The sequence below is a fragment of the Rousettus aegyptiacus genome, unplaced genomic scaffold (assembly GCF_014176215.1).
Source record: "Rousettus aegyptiacus isolate mRouAeg1 unplaced genomic scaffold, mRouAeg1.p scaffold_m13_p_7, whole genome shotgun sequence".
In the NCBI taxonomy this organism is placed as follows: domain Eukaryota; kingdom Metazoa; phylum Chordata; class Mammalia; order Chiroptera; family Pteropodidae; genus Rousettus; species Rousettus aegyptiacus.
The window spans coordinates 34,523,691-34,545,795 of NW_023416310.1; the positions used below are offsets into that span (position 1 = coordinate 34,523,691).

The 22,105-nt window shown below is 30.9% G+C and overlaps 1 protein-coding gene across 5 annotated transcripts in view; it reads right to left on the reverse strand.

Annotated features, from left to right (window-relative positions):
- The window catches only part of CCDC88A (coiled-coil domain containing 88A), a 109,110-nt gene that overhangs the window by 62,469 nt on the left and 24,536 nt on the right, over positions 1–22,105 (reverse strand). For all 5 annotated transcript variants that reach the window (XM_016162599.2, XM_016162600.2, XM_016162594.2 and 2 more), the window contains exons 3-6: positions 20,480–20,588; positions 11,073–11,142; positions 9,104–9,162; positions 754–837 (exon numbers count right to left, since the gene is read on the reverse strand). In XM_016162599.2, the coding sequence (XP_016018085.2) occupies positions 754–837; positions 9,104–9,162; positions 11,073–11,142; positions 20,480–20,588 (322 nt within the window). The remainder of the gene's footprint in view (positions 1–753; positions 838–9,103; positions 9,163–11,072; positions 11,143–20,479; positions 20,589–22,105) is intronic.

Sequence of the window (22,105 nt, forward strand, 5' to 3'; positions counted from 1 at the left end):
CAAAGACAAAAGATGATATATGGATATAAAGTTATTTAAATAGAGAATATTTTAAACAATACTAATTTTCACTATTTAAAAAGTCTCTCTTTACCTTTCTAATCAACATGGGGCAAAATTTAACATGCTCTAGTTCTAAAGTCTTGTTAGGTACACAAGAGTAAATGCCTAATACTAAATACATGCAGAAATAGCAACTATCCAAAGCAATCGACAAATAAATTACTTAATTTCAATTATTTAACATTGCACAATACATCCCAGATTTAAGTTTTTTTATGGATGTTACAAATCACTAATATGTGTATAACTGAAGTAATATCTTTAATAAAAATTATGCCGTGTTCATCCATTCAAAAGAAAAACACTGGAATGACAAAATACTAAGGTTATCTATCACCTTTTCTCACTTTAGTTTTAAATTACATGCAATGATCCACTTTCTGCTGCTTCCATTTATTATAGTATTCATTGTGTGCTGTCTAACAAAGACGTACACTTCCTTCCTCAAAATAACACTTTTTGTCTATGTCCCTCTGGATGAAGGCAACAGTACATCTGTAATTGGCACTGTGCCATGTATAAGATGATTTATTTAAGAAACTATCTCTAAAGAGAAAATTTATCTAAAAGCAGAGTTCATCTATTTTTGACCTTGACTTGTTCTTGCTAATCCTATGACTTGAAGTATTTTGGGAGATACACAAATAAACACACCACAAACTTCATAAAAAGTAGATAAGAACTGTATACCTCTTGAATATGTGCGGCAACTGCTGCTTTTGTATCAAAATCTAAACTCTGAATTCTTTCGATAAACTCTTCTTTTTTCTGACACTAAAAGAAATGAATAAGACAATTATTCATACTTTATAAAGTATACTACTTAAGATGTAAATAACTAAAAACTCATCAGAGTAAAAGTCTTGGCTATGTTTCGAAGAGTACAAAGAGAGTTTGGCTTTGTTTTGCATTTAAATCAGCTCTTTAATATACTTACCTAATAAAAAGATAACAATTTAGAAATATGCAATTAAAAAGCAAGGGACTGATATACTATTTTTATGTTGCAAAGTTCTAAAGTGGGAAACCAATTACACAACCCATCTGAGGTCAGTACAATATTATTATGCTAACTTTACAAACAGAGAAGTAAAGAATCAAGAACTTGTTTCAGGGAGGATAAGTTACTTGCCAAAAAACACAGTGAGTCAGTGGCAGAATTCGGAATACAGCCAAAATGTTCAGTCAGTCTTTGGCTATCATCAAACAACACAGCCTTTCTTCTTGGAAAAAAATTTTAAGCAATTTTTATTTTGAGCTCCCAATTCATTCTCACATCTTCATTCTATCAATCTTAATAAAAGAAACCTACTTTTGTGTCCCAGTTCAACATTTATAAGGTAATACAATAAATATTTGATTTCTTTCTAACACAACAAAGTCACAAGGGGAAAAATTTAAGAATGATATACAAGTAAACATGTATCAAGTGGAATACAGGCACATTTATATAACTTTTTTATAAGCTTTACACAAATTTAAAAATTAAAATGCAAACACAATCTTTTTCTTTCCAGTCAGTACTGAATAACAGTTTAGCATTCACTTTAATCTGTCTTCCCTCTACATCTCTTATACTGATTCCAACTGCTGGTATAACTGTATTCTTGCAGCTACCAAATGAGAATTGCATACAAAATAGACAGCACTGCCTTGTCTAGTTTAGTGGCATCTCCTGAGCCAATTACTGAACACTAGTGAAGACAATATACTCATAAAAAGAAAAATTGGCTCTTTGATCATTAAGAAACTTAGTGAGGTTCTGCTTTATACAATACACATTTATTATATCAAATCATAACGTCCTATTTCTACAGCCACACAATTTAACTTAAAACATGTTCCCATCAGAGCAGAAAGTTCTATATTCTGTAAAAGCAAAATTATTAAGATGATATAGTAATATTTAAAGGTAAATTACTAGCAATGTACAATTCCTAGCTGTGACTAGCAAGTCAAAGTTTGGGGGAAATGAAATGAAAATTAGTTTAAAAACAAGAATTTTTAATCTCTAAATAATAATTGACAGGCATAGTAAGAATAATTAAGAATGACTTCATGACAGTGCATTTGTAGTACAAAATAATTTTTTAGGCATAGTGACTCCAATTTTTAAATTTAATGCTTCCTGAAATGTTAACCTATGCATAATTTCTAAGCTGATGAGCATATGAAAATGGCTGGGTTATAATGACTATGACTCACTGAAGGGTCTCCAATTCAAATGTCATATCTGCCTTCAGTTTAAACTAACCAGAAACACTTTCCTTTCCTAAACCTTAGAACCACCATTTCTTTATTTACCCTACCTTTAGGTGCTCACCTTTTAACATAGTCTCAACACAAATCGAGGAGAATTCTTCCTTTACCCTTAAAATATCCACAATTTCTACTAAATCTCATCTTGATTCAAACTCTCAAATTCTTGAGAATTCTGAAAATGCTTTATAAATAGATTAGGCTTTCTTAAACAATATATAGAATGAATTGCATAGGCTCTCAAAGAATAAAAAGAGAAAGACTATCAAGATGGAAAAGAGAACGAAAGACTCAAACTTGGAAGATGAATAATCAGACTAAATGTTTTATATCAGTGTTGTCCAATACAGTAATCACAAGCCACATGTGGCTACTAAATACTGAAATGTAACTAGTTCAATTTTAATTTTATTAATTGAAAATAATTTTAATTTAAATAGACACCCGTGGCTAGTAGCTACTGTTTTAACAGTGCAGCTCTAGAACATAAAAAAAGTCTGGTGTTAAAAAAAATATATATATATAGTTTTACTTCAGTTAACAAAAACTCTTGCGAAGACTAAATAATCATCAGCAAATTGTTTTTCCACTTAAAATTAAGCTCTCCTTTATCTTTTATTTGAAGTTCTTAAAGTTTTATGGGCACTAAAGTTGCTTCTAATTCTAGTATAGTAACTGATTCCCAAACCAGCAGATTACCATCATAGTCCAAGGAAGCTGGGACACGTGGAAGCTGGGACACAAGAAAAGAACGACGATGACAACAAAAAGAAAAGACAGTTATTTGGGTGGGAATTTGGGAGGGAGGGGAATTGCATTAATCCTAAAAAGTTGTTTATGTTCCACCACAGAGTTTATGTTCTTAATCATTATTCCTCAAATTCCTCGTATCTTCACTTTGTACTCTCAGTGCTTTCACTTCTTTAAAAAAAAAAAAGGCAGACTTATGTGGAAAAAATATACTAATAGAGGAAAAGACATCCCCCCAAACAAGCTACTGAACAAGAAAATAAGAAATACAATACAGTATTTTCAATAAAAATAAGAACATTAATGACTGAACAGATCACTGTTCTACCAAAGCAAGACCAAAATGAGCCAGCTAAAAGAAATAAAAATAGAAAATCTAAAATTTCCTCTTTAAAGGCTGGTTATTGAAAAAAAAAAAAAAAAGAAAATGATAAATGTTGGTGAGGATGTGGAAAAACTGGAATCATTGTGTACTGCTGGTTGGAATGTAAAATGGTACTAATACTATGGAACAGTACAGCAGTTTCTAAAAAACTTAAAAACAAAATTACCACATGACCCAGTAGTTCCACTTCTGCTTATAAACCAAAAGAACTGAAGGCAAAGACTCAAATAGCCATTTCTACACTCATGTTTATAGCAGCATTATTCTCAATAGCAAAAAAGTGGAAACAACTCAAGTGTCCAACAGTGGATGAATGAATAAACAAAATGTGTTTTTTATATATATATATATATATGTATATATATATACATATATATATAAAACATGTAATATAATAATATATATATATATGTATGATGGAATGTTATTCAAACTTAAAAGGTAGACAATTCCAACGTGTGCAACAACATGATTAAACCTTAAAGACGTTATGCTAAGTGAACTAAGTCAGTTACAAAAGGATAAATACTGTCTGATTCCACTATGAGGTCCTAGAGTGGTCACATTCAAAGACACAAAAAGTGAAATGGTGGTTGCCAAGGCTTGGGTGCAAAAGGGATCAGGAGTTATTATTTTAAAAATATAGTTTTAGTTTTGGAAGATGAGAAAAGTTCTGAAGATGGAAAGCGGTGATGGCTGCAAAACAATGTGAATGTACCTAATGCTAATGAACTCCCACACTTAAAAATTGGTTAAAATGATAAATTTTATGTTATGCATATTTTCCTATGACTAAAAAAATTTAAAAAACAATATCAGCAAATAAATCTCTTTAAATTGAGCCACATTTGCTATTTTCGTGTACTCTCAGAAAAAGAAATGCATCAGATAGAAGTTACGTACTGTTTTATTTCCCAAACATGTAATATAATAATTAACATTCTAAAATGCTAATTTTTAAGATGCTTTACAAATAACTGGCAGGAAAACAACAGATTGTAGCTCTCAAGCCAACCAAGTTATACACCAGTTTTCTGAATCAAATAATGTTAGAATTGCTTTTGAGGGTACACATAAAGGTCAAAATTTTAATTTTAATCACACTTGACACTCACCCATTTACCTTCAGCACTATGCAATCTGGCGAAAGTCCAAAAAAAGTAATATTTTTCGATATAGAAGAGTCACACTGATATAAAACCTAAGTTGTGTTGAAAAAAGATGAATTTTACATGGTCTTGGAAAAAGAAATTTCCAAACAACATAGCAAAAATTTTTCCTTCTGAGTAGGATGACTACATTTGGGAACCTCTCAACTATGTCAGGGTTCGGATGCAGAGTCATACATCTGTGGAAATTCTAGGTGATGCTCAGAAGTGGTTCAGCAGACTTGTGTTACCCATTTTAAAAGATTCTGTAGAAGCTAGACTGTTTAGTTAGTCAATAATGAAAATTCTCAAGCCCTGGCCCTGAATAATTTTCTTCATATCCAAAGTTATTCCTGTGGCTTATATTTATGTATAATTGAGGATAAAGTGTCTTAATTATAATTTATTCTGTCAGTTAAGATCTTTGGATAATTTACTGTTTCTGAATCCTGTTTCCTCCTAAAGAAAAAATTCAATTTCCTAATGCTTGTTTCCTTTTCCATTTCTTTTCATGAATACATCTTTTACAACCTGTGGTCCGTTGAATTCCTAGACTTTAGTATCATATCAGCAAATTTTATTTGCTATTTCTACTTACAAATCCCAAGTATGACGGATAAAATTGATCCTTATATATTATACTAAATATTATAATTTTAACTTATTAAACTACTAGATGAAAAGATTTTCTGTAATACAGATTACATTCTAGAAAGTATTTAAACAATACTGTTGCCCGATTGGTTTCATCAATAGTTTCCTGTCCTAAAGTATATTTTGGCTCTTCAGCATCAACAAAGATTGCTAATTGTTCATGTAGTTACAACTGAAGGCTCTGACAGAAAATTTTGATTGTTAACACATTTGATGTCATTAGCATTAGTGGCTCCCAAGTACCTACAGGATAAAATCTAAACTCAATCTTAACATGGCAAATCCAGTCCCTTTAGTGACCCAATCCCTGGCAACCCTCCAGTCTAATCTCTTGCCATTCTCTCCCACTCTCATTACATTCCAGTCGTACTTAATGTTTCCCAACGAGTTGTTACATCTATATCTTTGTTCTCATTTCAAATACTACCTACTCAGAGAGACATTCCCTGACACTACAATCAAACTTAAGAAAATATTTCTTCTGTGCATGAATCTATCTTGTATTATGGTAATTATTTCATCATACTGTTACCGTTTGGTTTGTCTGCTTCTAAAATTTAAACTTCTTGTCCTTTACTACGGCACCTGGTACCATTTTTAAAAATCAGGTCATTAATATTTAACAATACATACTGCCATTTGCAACAATGTGGAAGGACCTCGAGATAATAATGCTAAGCAAAATAACCAAACAGAAAAAGTTGAAAACCACATATCATTTATATGTGGGATATAAACCTAAAAGCAACAAACGAACAAGATAAACAGAGATTCAAGGACATGGATGATAGACTAGTGGTTACCAGAGGGCAGAGGAGGGGAGTGGGGAAGTAGATGGGAAAAAAGGGGTTAAATATGTGGTGAAAGAAGAAATCTAACTATGGGCAGTGAACACACAATGCAATAAATATATATGTCTTACTGCTATATTGTACACCTGAAACTTACTGGATTTGTTAACCAATGTCACCATAATAAAAAGAAATCAATCAATCGATCAATAAAAATGCAGAATGAAGCAATATTTTTCAAAATTAGATCCTTCCTCCTTTCTTGATCTGCCATTCTGGCATCAAAATACTAAATACTAAATACAAGTACTAAAGGTTTTCAATTAAAAAAAAAAAAAACACTGCTGTGACTAAAATGCATATACAAAAACTGGCTTACGATTTTCTTGATAAACTCATTTTACATCAAAGACCAAGGTCTGATAACCTTGCCACCTCCTCCTATCTATAAAAACACTGAACAATGTTGATTCAGGTTAGAAAGATGATCTCCTTGAATCTTTGTTTTATACAACTGATGAAACCTATCCTCTCTTATTATGAAAAAAATAAACCTGCTTATATTTACTGTTCCTTTATTCTCAAATAAATTTACTGCTTTGGGTCCTGGACATCTTCCAAACATACTGCTACAGATTACTTTTCACTGACCCAAGCCACACTTCCCTAAGGTCACTCTTTCATATTGCTAATACATTTCATTTAATGACTCTTTGAACTACTCCCCTTAAGTTAAAAAAAAATTCTAAAGTTAATGTATTTCTCCCCTCAACCTTAAAACTTACCTCCACGTTGCCATTCTCTCTAAACATCTCGAAATCACCTGTTTTCTAACTTACTTTACAATGTCCTACCAGTGTATATTTATATAATTTTCCAATTTTATACAATCTTACACAATTTTCCCATTCTGAGCCTTCCCTTATGCATTAATCCACCCAAATATTCTTCCTCCATTTTCTAATGACCATTTTAAATAATATCTACCTTACAAAACCTTCCCAGATAATGTGAATCTGAAGTAAAAGGATGTAAAGTACAGCATAGGGAATAGAGTCAATAATATTACAATAATTATGTACAGTGCCAGATTAACCAAAGGGATCACTTTGTAAATTATATAAATGTCTCACTACTATGCTCTATACTTGAAACTAATATAAAATAATGTTGAATGTCAACTCTAATTGAAAAATAAAAATTTAAAAAATTGTTTAAAAAAGTTAAAAACAGGTCATTGTAACCAGCTAATATATTAATAGGAAAAATAAAACATTGCTAGAAAACCTTGTTTTAGTTACATGCTGACATTAATGTAAACTCTTTTAGGAGACAGGATACTTAAAAGAGTAGGTCTATGTGTATATTATTTTACTTTATGCAGCATTTAGTTCTGTGCATCAATAAGAAGGACTGTACATAACTGACATTATAATTGCTGATTTCTAGCATGTCTATATTAAGTAAATTTTTTAAAAAATAAGCCCATTACATAGCTCTGCTTTACTCTGGTAGTAAAGTAAAATGAGACGTTTTAAAACATGAATATCAACAGTCATTTAATGTAAAAAAAATTCATGGTAAATTTCTTTAGGAACTGGCAGAACTAGAAGAGGCTGGGTTAGTTAACCTATCATAAACTTTATTTAGCTTATAAGAAAAAGGAATATTATTTCCATGCCATCCTTTTCATTTTCCAGTATCTGAGTGAGTTATAAAAAATAGTAAAGTGGGGTAAAGCAGCTTAGATTTTATAATCTTCTTTTGTTGTTTTTACAGTTGTAATAATAACGGTTTCTTTAACATTTTAGGCTTTCCCTAAACTGTTCATTTAAAAAAAGACCCTGGTTCTGCTCCATTACCATTGCCAGTTTTAGTAACCAGCAATTAATGACCAAATAGTAACCAGGAGCAACAACCAAATTTATGCTGTCACGAAGTTATCTAAATTTACATAACATTCACCAACAGAGGGTATTTTTTAAAAGTAAATACAGTACACAAAGGTTATAAATAATTAGAGGCTGTTTCTAACTCAGAATCTGATGACCAAATTAGAACAGCAATGACTAAAAACACTATATTTCACTTAACATTTAATCAATTATGAACTACACACTTGTACATTACACAGCATAAAATTCAAATAACATACATTGTAGCTCCCAAGAAGTCAACCCTAAAAGCCAAAAATCTCATGGATATATAAATTCTGGCATATATATGTAAACACATTATTTACTTGTTTACAAATAACTTCATTCTATAAATAATTGAGATAGTTTACAGTAACACTGATGACTCATCCAAACAAAGGCTGATTAAAGTAAAAACCAACAAAGTATAATACATTTTGAAGTCAGAATGGAGTTGAATCTCAACTCTTTCGCGTACTAGCAATATGTATCTTAATCTAGAGCAACCATCTTGCTTTGTCTGGGATAGTCCCAGTTTATACACCCAGTTCCACCTTTTGACTCTCATTAAGTGTCTTAATTTGGATAACTTGAATATCACCCTACCCAAACACCAATCACCCTACCTGAAAAGAGATATTATGAGAAAATCTATATAAAGTATTGTATCTGACTCAAAGTAGGCATTCGATAAATCATTGTGATGATTACTAATATAATTACTGATCAAAAGGGTAATAACTCAGACTTCTGAAACATTTTTTATAATTTCTGCCTCCTTTTTTACTGTTAATCCCACTTCCCTCAATAACACACACACATGCATGTATTAATCATAAGAATTTTTTGAAAAAGGTTTTTAAGGGTATCTCTAAGGACACTTGAAAAACTTGAGGCCATTAGAAGACTCAGAATAAGAAAAGAAAAATTGAAGGTTTTAAATATGACTGATAATAAAACTAAAGCTTGAAAAAAGTAACAGAACAAGTCTTTTTCTTCAAAATTTCCTTAGGTTAGTTATTTAAAATTTCTAATACAGACTTTGAAAAAACAATGGCCTATCCTTAAGTCTTTCAGAAACTAGAGCTTGAAAAAACAAGTTATTAAAATGAAATACGAAGAAATAGTTTAACTTACCTGAACTGCACAACCCAGTAAAAGTAGAAGCAACTTTTTAACTTCTTCTGTGCCTTGTTCTGAAATAAAAATAATTACTCAGTGCAACATTTACCTTCAGTTCAATTCTCTTATATTGTTAGAATCATTTCTAGAGGCAATATTCACAACTTGACCAAAGGATTAAGTCTACAGGTACAGTGGAGAATTCAAAATAATAGCTCTATGTATGTACAATGTGGTAATAGCAGAAGAAATAGACAAGAATCTCAATTCTGAAGGGCTACAGTATAGATAAAATACGCTTCAATACTCTGTGCAATAAAGTATGCTCACTATAAATCCACTACTTTTCATAAATGACTGTACTACACAAACATGCTAACTTAAGAACTGCTAATATAGGGACATGCCACAAAGTCAGCCAACATAGTTCCTAATAGGTTTGACTTCTTTTAAGCCTATTAGTATTTTCTTTCTAAAACATACATCTTATATGATTCATCTACCAATAAAATTTAAATGGCTTTCCACTACGTAGATTAATGAGAATCAAAACTTTAAATGTCAGCTACAGTGAGGCTGGTAAAATAAAAGTACATAACGAGCTGGATAAAAGTAATGGTCTGTAACAAATTGGAGAGCACATTCACTGTCCAAGTAAATTTAGCTTTTCTTAAAACATTCAACTGACCAAAAAAAAAAAAAAAAAGTCAATTCTTTAGGCCAGAATTTCACCATCAGGTTAATCTAAGATAAAGTTCAAATTATCTTTTCAAACATATCCTCCTACTCTCCAAGAAACAATCTACTTTCTTAGCCACATTATCACCCTTCCTCACATATACATACATACACACTCTGCCTTAACGTCTGTTACTCCCTCTGCCTGCCTTTCTTCCCTTCTTCCTCACCCCTCTAGTCTACTTACTAATCATAATCCTAGGCACAGCTGTAACACTGAAGATCCCTAACCCTCATTAATCAGTCGACTTTAAGAATAATAACTCTATATTTTGTCTTAACATTTTTACATATTTCTATTTCATACTAATTATTACATAACTTCCCAGTAATCTGTATCTCTCACCAAAACACACAGACCATTTTCTTAATATTCCTGGTCCCTATAACTTGGTAATTACTAAATGCACATGGAAGTAAAAATAATTTCAATCTACATACAAAATAATGTTTATTTGTATAACCAAATATTCCAGAATATCTCTTAAAGGCTATCTAAACACCTAATTCACCCCATCTAATTGGTAGTTTCTTTAATAAATACAGCTGCTTGATTTTAGCATTTATTTTGGTTTTATTTCTGTCTGTTTTGACTGAAGGTTGCAGTGGAGTTTGGAAAAAATCGACTTTGAGTTACATGTAGCCTGTTAAAATAAGTCCATTAGGTAGTAGCTAATTTCCCAATCATTCAAAAATTAAAACTCTGAACACATTTAAAATATAGTAAGGGACAGAAACTTTATTAAAAAATAAATTATCTAAGAAACTGATTCTAATCTTTCCATTCAAAAGTAGTTTAATATAAATTACAACATATCAATCAGTAAAACCTTAGATTCAAACTACTTTGGCAATGGTAGATATATAAAAAGAAACCTAGAAATTATTTCAAAAATCACTTCTTTTCTAAGATTTTGTTCCTTTACACTTGAAGCTACATTTTATCTTCCATCCTTATTTATAATGAGACTCTAAAAAATCACCACAGAAAAGTATTATTAATTTGGTAAAGTTGAAAAAACACTAGACTTAATGTAAAATGTATGTCTGATCATCTGATCGCAAGTCCAACTTACAAATATTCTGTTTATCTTCTCTATTTAAAATGGACTCTCACCTACAACTTACCCTATAAGGTCATGAAAAGCCTAGTTTGGTGATGTAAATAAGAAAGATCTGGGGGAGCATCACAGTATTAGACAAGGATAAGACTATGTTATCATGTTGTGCTAATTTTAATACTTACCAGAAAAGGGATTTTTGCCAATGATTAAGACATTTGGCAATGACATCATGATCAACTGCTGCAAAGTCTCCTGTAAAAAGACACCCAAAGATTGTTTTATAGGTAATGCTGACCAGGTAATTACTGAACGAAGTATAACATGATTTGTGCACTTCTGTAGGTATGCTATACTGCAATTAAAAAGCTTAAAAAATAAATAAATGTGGAAAAGATATCTAAGGTTTTAACTCGTTTGTAACTTTAAGTAAATGAATTAAATATCAAAAATTATAATATAGACTTGTTAATAATATATCAAATACTCACAAAAGTGTCTAAGTTGAACTGGTCTAATGTTTATTTGGTAAACTGGATTTTAAGTATTAGATAACTAAACATTCCTCAATAAAAGATTACGCATGCCCATATACCTGTTTTGGTTTTGTTACTTCTCTGAGGGGACTAAAAATATCAACTGATACTAAAATTAAGAAAGCTAGTTACTTTATTAAAAATCCTGTTTTAGGATCATTTCATGAAAGTGAGCTCTCCTTATGTGAATCATTATTTCTCTCCTCTATTTACAATATTTTACTTCCTTTGATTTCTGTCAAAATTTTAGTGATATGAATACATACACATGCTGATGGTACAGGATAATTCACAAAGAAATGAATGCTCTCAAATTACTCATTTTAGGTAATACATGGAGTATGCACCTTCTGTTTATGCCATCTCTTTGAGAAAATGCCATCTCTTTGAGAAAATGAAGAAACACATCATGTTTTGTCATTTCGACCATTAACAATGACACACTACAAAGGTCTGGGATGAATTAGACTGACTACAAGATTGACGAGTGTCATATGATATTACTGAAATCTTCACAAGTTTATAGAAATAACTGTGAGTGTCTTTACAATTTGGCTTTCACTACATATTCAGACAGTTAGTTACTGAATAAGTTTTTTAAATATTCAGTTCTTTCTGAATCATTCTTAAAAATGGTATGATGAGAAAACAAATAATTATGAAAAGTATATTGCTTTTTAAAGATGTATAATCCCAGATCCACTAACGCTTTTTCCATAGCCGGTGTGTGGCATAACATCAGAGGCTAATTAGAATTAATCTTTTATCTACAATTCTTTATAGATATTAAGTAAAGTTTTAAAATTTTTTCTTCTGCATTGTATTTACTAGGTCTTTAAAAATATGCATATATTTAAAGAACATATTCAGTATGCCCATTTTAGATAAATACAAATATGTTAACGATGTTTCAAAAATTGCTAAAATCACTTATTCCAAGGATTAATATTAAGTTTGGATGTATAATAAATGAATTTTCCAGTTAAAAACAAATTACATAATAGCTAAATGGACTTAAAAGAATAAATTTTGAATTCATTCTAATTTTTAATTTCCTTATCTTAAAGCAAAAATTATCAGGACTATCATTGTACATACTAAAAGAAATCATAAATAAGATGTATAAAAAAAGCAATCACTGCTTTATTTAAATCTTATTCAGTGAAGACAATCTAAGTCAGAACTAAGAACATTCCAATTCACTCTAAGGCTTTAAATTTTAGCATATTCTAAATTATTTCTTTTAAAAGCTTCATTTCAACTTCAATATAAAAGATAATTTTGGGGTAACATGAATCAAAATTGATAAATCAACTAGAAAATAAAAATTTATATTTCCCAAGCAATTAAATTGATTTACCATGTAACATTTTATGTTGGTACACTGTTATAAGGCAAGTCTCCGACTATACAGGAATCTTCAATATGGTCCACTACCTCTTTTCCTCCACCTTCTTCATCAGCTGGCTCCCCACTTCCTACCTACTTACTCTGTTACTCCATGCTCTTAATGCTAAGTCTTTCCACAAAGATGAAAGCAATCTCATATTTCCTTTCAGCACATGGTATCATCAATGACCTCGCATGTTAATACAGTTTGGCCTTTTACACTATGAAGTTCAATTATATTTAGATGCCGCAAACTGCAATAATAAAGTGCTAAATTCAAACTTATCTCCACTTATCTCAAAATGTATTCTGGTTTAGTGGAATCTGAATGCCTAGTATAGCATACTCTGAAAGAGTCAGAATGCCCAGGCTTAAATTTTGGCTCCATTTACCACATATGCGACTTTTGCTGGGAAAAGTAGGAGTGAAAGAAGGAGTGAAAAGTTGGAGTTAATGGGGGAAAAAAATCTACCTTTTATTTCCAAGTATTAATTTTAAATTAAGTCTGAAAGGTAAGGCAGCTAAAAATTATACAAATTTTAAAATCCCAAATTTTTCTAAAACCACTATTTAGTTCTAATGGTTCTTCAGAAGAGTCTAACCATATTTTTATAAAAATTCCTACTTCCCTATTCCGATCTTATAAATAATATTAAAAAATATACAAGACATAAGAGAGATCAAAGGCTAAAAAAACTGATTGACTTTCCAGACTTCATTTAGCATCAAAGATGTTCATCATTACAGTGCTTTAAAAAAAAAGAAAAAGAATACACAAGTAAGCCAAAGATAAATGACTCTGTTAATAAACAGGAAGAACAAATTAATTGATGGGTTAAGGATAGGTATATTAAAGATAAAATGTATATGAACTAGTTAAGATACTTCAATTTGTTACTAAGGTGATAAGAAACCCATAAAAATATGTACAGAGAAAGAATCGTATCAATACGAGTGAAAAGAAGATGAAGTTTTGAGAAAATCAAGACATTCATTCAACAAATCTTCATTGTGTGTTTATTTGACGGACATTACAGCAACAAATAAACAAAAATTCTCATGGAATTTACATTTTAGTAGGTGTAGACAGAAAATAAGTAAATGTGATAAATGCTAATAATAAAAATAAAGCACAGAATGACTAGGAGTACTGGAGACAGGGAAGTGGCAATTTTTTAAGGTATGCAAGTATTCAAATATAAAAAAAGCTGGAAGTTTCCAGGACCATTAAAGCAGTTTCCTTGAATATGCAGAAAATTCATTCCAGTATGAAGACAGGCCAGAAGATTTGGAAAATGGCAATACTTAAGAAAAAGAAAAAGACAGAACAAGTCAGAACTGGCAAAGATTATGTTAATAGGAAAATAATAGTAGAGGTGCTTTGAAAAATGCTATAAGTAATTTTGTTTCTATTAGTTTTATTTGGCTTTATATAACTTTTCTATAAAAATTTTAACTATATTTTTTTGTTGACCATCTAAACATTTATTTTCAAGTTTGTGCCAGATGCAGACATTATTTAGTTACTATTCAAGGATAACCGAACCTAGACTTTTCTTCCTATATGTTATCTATAATACCTCCTTTAATGACACTTCTGGCAAAGGTCTGGGCTCATTTCTCTTTCCTGACTCATACACTGAGCAAAATGCTCCTTTGAATCTCTTGTAATAAATCTATTTTAAAATTGAAGCATAATTACATTTGTCATACTATTTATATTTGTCTTTTTATCTGGATTACTAGTGAAAAGAATTAAGACATTTTACCATGTTTTAGTAGACCACAGAAAAAAATTAAATGAATGGCATTAAAAGGAAGGAACATCTAACCAAAGTGTCAAAAACATGACGGAATATAAAGCATCTGTTGTATAACAAAGGGTCTCTTTCCTTGGCTATTGAATTTTCTTAATACTCCAAATGTGGCTTATTATAACAAATATTAAAGAAAAATCTTATAAAGTAGCTGTTTTCTCTGGCAATTATATTAATGGTACTGATTTTGTTTTTAATATTAGTATGAAAACTTCCTAATAAATTTAAAATTGCTAATTTTAAAGTGTTCTTTTGGGGCCTTGAAAAATTCGGATCATTATTTTTAGATTAATAAAAAAAAATTTGCTTTAGTACTTGTTAAAACTGCAGCCAGTGAAATCATACCAAACATTAGCTGCTGATAGTTCTGAAAATGAGCTAAGATTGTTACTTGCAAATTGTCTTTGTTAATCAAATTCGCTCTCTGAAGAAATAAAAAAAACTTTTTTAAAAGATCAAAGAGCCCAGGTAATCTACATAACTACTATGATTTACTTATTTTCTGACTTAAAAATTTTAAATATTTATTTGCAAGACAAGAAGAGATGTTTGCTATGGATCAAATGGCTACTGAAAAGGTCTGAATTTCCACTTAAATACAAGGAAGCATTAAGTTTAATAAACTTTCTAAGTCTAATGTTTCCAGTTATTTCTCTCAAGATCCCACATTAATTCGTTGTCCTTATTTATCACAACCAAAATTATTTACTTATTATTCCTCTACTAGAACCATAAATTCCATGAGATTAGGGACATGGTCTGTCCTGTTCACCACTGTAGCCCCAATGCCTTGGCAGTAAAAAATAGCGAAACAGAGGAGAAATTTGAATGACATAATTTCTACTGAGCTTTTACATATTCTAAATCATTAAAAAAAAAATACTGACACTTGAATTTACCTAGCATTATTCAAAAGATAAAATAATTCCCCCACTAACAATCATCACAGAATATTCTGTAAATTTTCCTTTCTCGATAGGAATCATTTTTGCAACATGATCATGATGCTTACCATCCCACTAAAACAAAACAAAACAAAACAAAAAACTTGGGGACATGTACTTGTGAATTTTAACCTATCCAAATTCACTTTCCTTTTGTGAGTCAGAGCAATAAAAATGTACTCAAATATTTTACCTCAAATACTTTTTCTGAAGGGTGTATAAGAAATAAAAATATATTTTTAATAGCTTTAGAAAGCCTTTTTGGGGGAAAAGTCTAATTTTTCCAACAGATAGGTAATTTAACAGATGATAAGAACTGCATTGATTTGGACTTCGTTAACCTGAAATCTGTCACATTAAAGCAGGCAATATCTATCTTGGTTATGTCTATAAGAATAAAAAATAATTTTAGTAAGTCAATCATGTAAATAAGATGGATGAACTATTTCTGAAGATACTTTACAAGTGCATTAGAAACATTTTACCTAAGAATACAAAGCATGGGGGGGCAGGTAGAGATGGTTTGGTAAATATCTGAAGGAAGGGCATAGGGAAGAGGTAAAAGGGATTTCAACCCTCAGTAGTATTTCATGTTTTAAATATCTAAAACATGAAATATTGACAAAAAATGTTAGGATACTTAATCTTTTCTAGCAATTAGTTCACTGGTTTTGAAACAGATTTTTTTTTAAAAGAAAAGGTATAGCTGATCATTCAGCAAACTTCAAATTATACTACAAAGCGACAGTCATCAAAACAGCATGATATTGGCAGAAAAACAGACACAAGGACCAGTAGAATGGAATAGAGAGTCCAGAAGTAAACCCATATTTATATGGGCAAATAATTTTTGACAAAAAAGCCAAAAACATACAGTGGAGAAAGGAAAGCCTCTTTAATAAATCGTGCAGGGAAAACTGGAAAGCCACCTGCAAAAGAATGAAACTAGACTGTTGTCTATCACCATACATTAAAATCAACTCAAAATGGATTAAGGATCTGAATATAAGACCTGAAACAACAAAATGCATAGAAAAAAACAAGGGAACTAAACTCAAGGACCTTGGACTTAAAAAGGATTTTATGAATTTGACCTCAAAAGTAAGGGAAGTAAAAGCTAGAATAAATGAATAGGACTACATCAAACTAAAAAGCTTCTCCTCAGCAAAAAGAAACTGTAAACAAGGTCAAGAGACAATCATCTGAATGGGAAAATATATTCGCAAGCAACGCCTCCAATAAAGACCTAATAACCAAAATATACAAAGAACTCATACAACTCAATAACAACAAAAAACAAACAATCCAATCAAAAATGGGCAGAGGAACTGAAAAGACACTTCTCCCTGTAGAACATACAAATGGCTAACAAACATATGAAAAGATGTTCAACATTGCTAGCTACTAGGGAAATGCAAATAAAAACCACAATGAGACACCATCTCACACCTGTTAGAATAGCTATAATCAACAGGACAAGTTATAATAAATTTTGGAGAGGATGCAGAGAAAAAGGAATGCTAAAACACTGCTGGTGGGACTGCAAAGTGATACAGCCACTATGGAAAACAGTATAGAGGTTCCTCAAAAACCGAAGAATTGATCTACCATATGATCTAGCAATCCCTCTCTACTGGGTATTTATCCCAAAAACTTGAAAACCCATATCCGAAAAGATATTTTCACACTGATGTTCAAAGCAGCATTATTCACTGTGGCCAGGACACGGAAGCAACCGAAGTGTACTATGATGATTGGCCAAAGAAGCTGTAGTACATATATATAATGAAATATTACTCAGCCATAAGAGATGAAATACTATCATTTGCGACAACATAGATGGACCTTGAGATAATCATGCTAAGCGAAATAAGCCAGACAAAAAGTTGAAAATCATGTGATATCACTTATACGTGGGATATAAACCTAAAATGAACAAGACAAAGAGGCTCATGGACATGGACTATAGGCTAGTGGTTACCAAAGGGTAGGGGATGGGGGATATAGGGAGGTAGATGGGATAAAGGGGGTCAAATATGTGGCAACAGAAAGAAATCTAACTATGTCCTGTGAACACATTGTAAATATATATGTCTTACTGTTAAAGTATACAGATGAAACTTACTGGATTTTGTTAACCTATGTCACCATAAAAAAATAAATTAAAAAAATTAAAAAATAAAAGGACAAATTGAAATCTTAAAAAAAAAATCCCATGACCACTCTGGGGGGCGGGGGGAAATGAACCCTGTAAAGGAAGGCAAGGAAGAAGCTGTTTTTCCAAACATTTGCTAGAGATCAAGAAGATGTACAATAATGTAGTCCCAGTTTAAAAATATATATGTAAACACATAAATACATAATTTACATATACACAAATGTAGAAAAAGAGACCCAGAAGTACATATATTCAGTTGCAAAGAGTGATAATCTCTATTAGACCCTGGAACTACTTGTATTTTCTCATTTTTTCAGTTTTCTATAGTATACAAATATTGCTTCCAATATAACATAAGCTGCTTAAAATAAATGAAAAGTGGTTGAGTTGGTTGCACAAAAGTGTTCTGGGTTGGTTGTACGAAATCTTCTCTGAAGCAATGCATCCTTGGCCTAGACACAAAAGTATTCTCACAGATAAATCCCCTCCCCCAAAATGAGCTCACAATTAAAACACATTTGTGTGCGTGCACGCACACACACACACATCGTTGCCACCACTATCACCTCCCACCATCATGAGAAATAGCAAAGAGAAAACAAAGAGCAGATTCAGACTGCCACAGATCTTAGATTTTAGAATTATCAAACATAAAATCTAAAACAGAACTTTTTTAATTTCTAAAGAAATGAAGGAATTAAAAGAATGACTAATAAAATGAAAATAAACAGAAATTCAAAAAATGAAAGATACAGTTATTAAGAGTCAAAACTTAATCAGTGGATAAACAGAGATTTGACAAGTTGAGAGGCAAATTAGCAAACTGAAAAGATAGTCCCGAAAAAAAACTCAGAATGCCGCACAAGATCGATAAAGGAAAGCTTAATAAATATGGAGGATAGAGTAAGAAAGCCTAATACACATGTAACAGAAATATTTGAAGGATATCAGATAAGAGAATAGGAAAGAGCCAATATTAGAAGAGACAAAATTAGCAGCCAGTAGAGAAAAAGGACAGTTTAACTTAAGAATGAAAATTAGACTGACAGTTGACTCTCCAGAACAAAAAATCCAGAGACAGAAGAATAAAATCTGCATAACACTGAGGGAAAAGTAACTGATAACGTAGAGCTGAATACTTAACAAAACTATATTTCAAGAATAAGGGTGAAATTAAGATATTTTCAGACAAATAAACATTGAGAAACTTTATATCAAGAAACCCTCTCTATACAAACATTTAAAGTATATTTCAGTAAGAAAATGATCCCAAAGGCAGGTCTGAGATAGGAAAAAAAACCATAAGAGTAGGAAAAAAGAAAAACATGTAGCTTGATCTAAAGGAACATTAATTTTATTTGATAGTACCTTCGATATCTAATTTGTTTTTTTTTGTTTGTTTGTTTGTTTTTTTAAAGAACTTAAATACAAGACAAGAATAGCTTAAAAGTCACAGAGGAAATGACTGAAATTAAAGTATTCTAAAGTTATAGTACTATTCCATAAAAAAAGATACTGATTAATTTAGGCCTTTGCTAGGATAAATATGAAGGACGTAATTTCAAGAGTGGCCTCTAAAACAATAAATGTAGAGTGAAAAACTTTTAAACCAGTAGAAAGAAAAATATGGAGAAACAACTATTGATAAATAGTATATATAATTCCCCTAATAATTAAATAATTTTAAACTCATTTGCTCCCAATAATATAGCTTTAAAGTGAACAAAGGAAAACTTGACCAATCTATCATCATAATGGGAGACTTCAAGTCATCTTTCTCAATAACTAACAGATCAAGAGACACAATTAATCAAGCTGGAAAATGTTTGAATAATAAAATTAACAAACAAGCTTGCTCTGACTCTACACCCAAACAATTGGAGAACACACATCTTTCTCAAATATACATGAAACTTTAATGAAAACTGCCAAATACTAGGCCAAGCCAAAAATGTCAAAGAATCAGTACAATATAAACAACATTCTTTAACCAAAATCAATGATGGCTTGATAAATTCCATATGTTTAAAAATCTAAAAACATACTTCTAAATAACTCATAAGTAATATAAGAAATCAAAACAAAATTAGAAAATGCATAGAAATAAACATTAAAAAAATACAACATACTAACATTTGCATGATGCAGCTATGGCAATTCTTAGAGGTATACTGATAGCCTTGAGAATGCTCATATTTAAATTGTGATATAGGCGTCCGATTTAAGTTTTTAAAAAAAATAAAAAGCACACTCTTCAAAGGCATAATTCAAGTAGTCTAACAAAGTATTATACTATGCAAATTCTCAGAAAACTGTGAACTGGTTTTAAAAATTCATAAAATATAATAATTATTTGTAAAATTAGATAATTATGATGTGCTTGCTTGTATCTTTTTTTAATCTTGTTGAAAATGACAACTTTATGTTAGGTTTTATTTTTTATTATTATAGTTTTAATTAGTTAATTACTTTTAACTGAAGAAATGATTTAAAATTTCCCCCCATCTACCTCTCCTGCCCCCCTCCCCTTTGGTAACCACTAGCCAGTCCATTGCCCAGTCCAGGAGTTGCTTGTGTCTTAACGACGCACAAGAAATAAACTGTTACTACTATTCTGTCTTCATCAAACAGACTAGTACCTGGAATACAGTAAGCGTTAGTATATGTTAGGTGACTGATACTGAATAACACAAAAATGTGAATATGCAAGCAGTTATTAAAATATTAGATGAAAAAAAGAACACTTACCTGGTAATAAAATTTTATCTGTCTCACCAAAATAGACAGATTATGAATTCTAAGTGAGGCATCATTGTTGACTTTTTTGTTTACTCTCTGACTCTCAGATTTAGGATTACTGTAAGAAATATAAAAAAAAAAAGTTTAAACTAAAATCATACTAAAATATATCTACCAAACTATAGATGACTAGAAATAATCACATAATACATTTTTTCTTTAAGCAAATTGTACATACATCTGCACTGAGATGATCCAAAAGGATGATTGATTACTTTGACATGTATTCTATGCTTCTAATTCATAAAAATGCATCTGATATTTCTAAGACAGTGGCAAAATAAATTTGAAACATAAGTCAGATGCTGCTCTTCATTCTCATTCCGTCTAACTTCCTGAGATGAACAACCTCTTATTTCTTTGAATATATATATTTCCATTACCCAAAATAAATCTATTTAAATTAAGATCACAAAATATGGGCTAACAGACAGTATATTCTAATGGAAACAAATCCCCTAACCCTTATCTAGCATTAAACTGTTCGCCTTGCCATTTCAAAATTAAATAAAATAAAATATGGGCTAATAACCAATAAATGTTATATCATCTCACTGGAAAATGAGGGCTATATTTGAAAAGTCATTATCCCAAAAACTTAAAGAATGAAGTGATGACACAGGTTAATACTTTTATCTTGGATACTCTTTGTAGATTTAATGAAAGCAAAGGATTCAGTGATTTTGAGGCAACAGAAACTGGAAAAAAAAAAATAGGCCACAGTTGAGAATGAGAAATTTAACAACACCAAAAGCAAAGGCAACAAAATCAAAACAAAACAAAAAAATAAAACACAAAAAAACAGTGTGGCTGCACCAAACTTAAAATCCTCTGTACAGCAAAGGAAATGATCAACAAAATGAAAAGGCAACCTATGGAAAGAAAGAAAATATTTATAAGGCGTATATCCAATAAGAAATTAATATACAAAATATATAAAGAACTCACATAACTCAAAAGAAAAAAAAATCTGATTTTAAAATGGGCAGAGAAACTGAATAGACATTTTTCAAAGAAAACATACAAACGGGTGACAGGTACACGAAAAGGTACTCAACATCACTAATCAGGGAAATTCAAATCAAAACTACGGTGAGATATACCTCATACTTATGAGAATGGATATCATTAAAACACAAGAGATAACAAGGTGAGGATGTGAAGAAGAGGGAACTCTTGTGCACTGTTAATGGGAATGTAAATTGATGCAATCACTATGGAGATAGCTCAAAAAATTTAAAAAAGAACTATTGTATGATCCAGCAATCCCACTTCTGCAGCATTATTTACAAAAGCCAAGATAGGAAAACTACCAGAGTATACATCAACAAATAAATAAAGTGTGCATGCACACATGTGCACACACACACACAGAAATATTTTGAATCAACATGGATGGACCTTGATAGTATTATGCCAAATGAAATAAGCCAGAGACAGAAAAATACTCTCTTCGTTTTCCCTTATAAGTGGAATCTTAAAAAAAAAAAAAAAAAAAAAAATCAAACTCCTAAACACAGAGAATAGAAAAGTGGTTGCTACGGGCTAAGGGGTGGGGAGACTAGGAAGAGGATG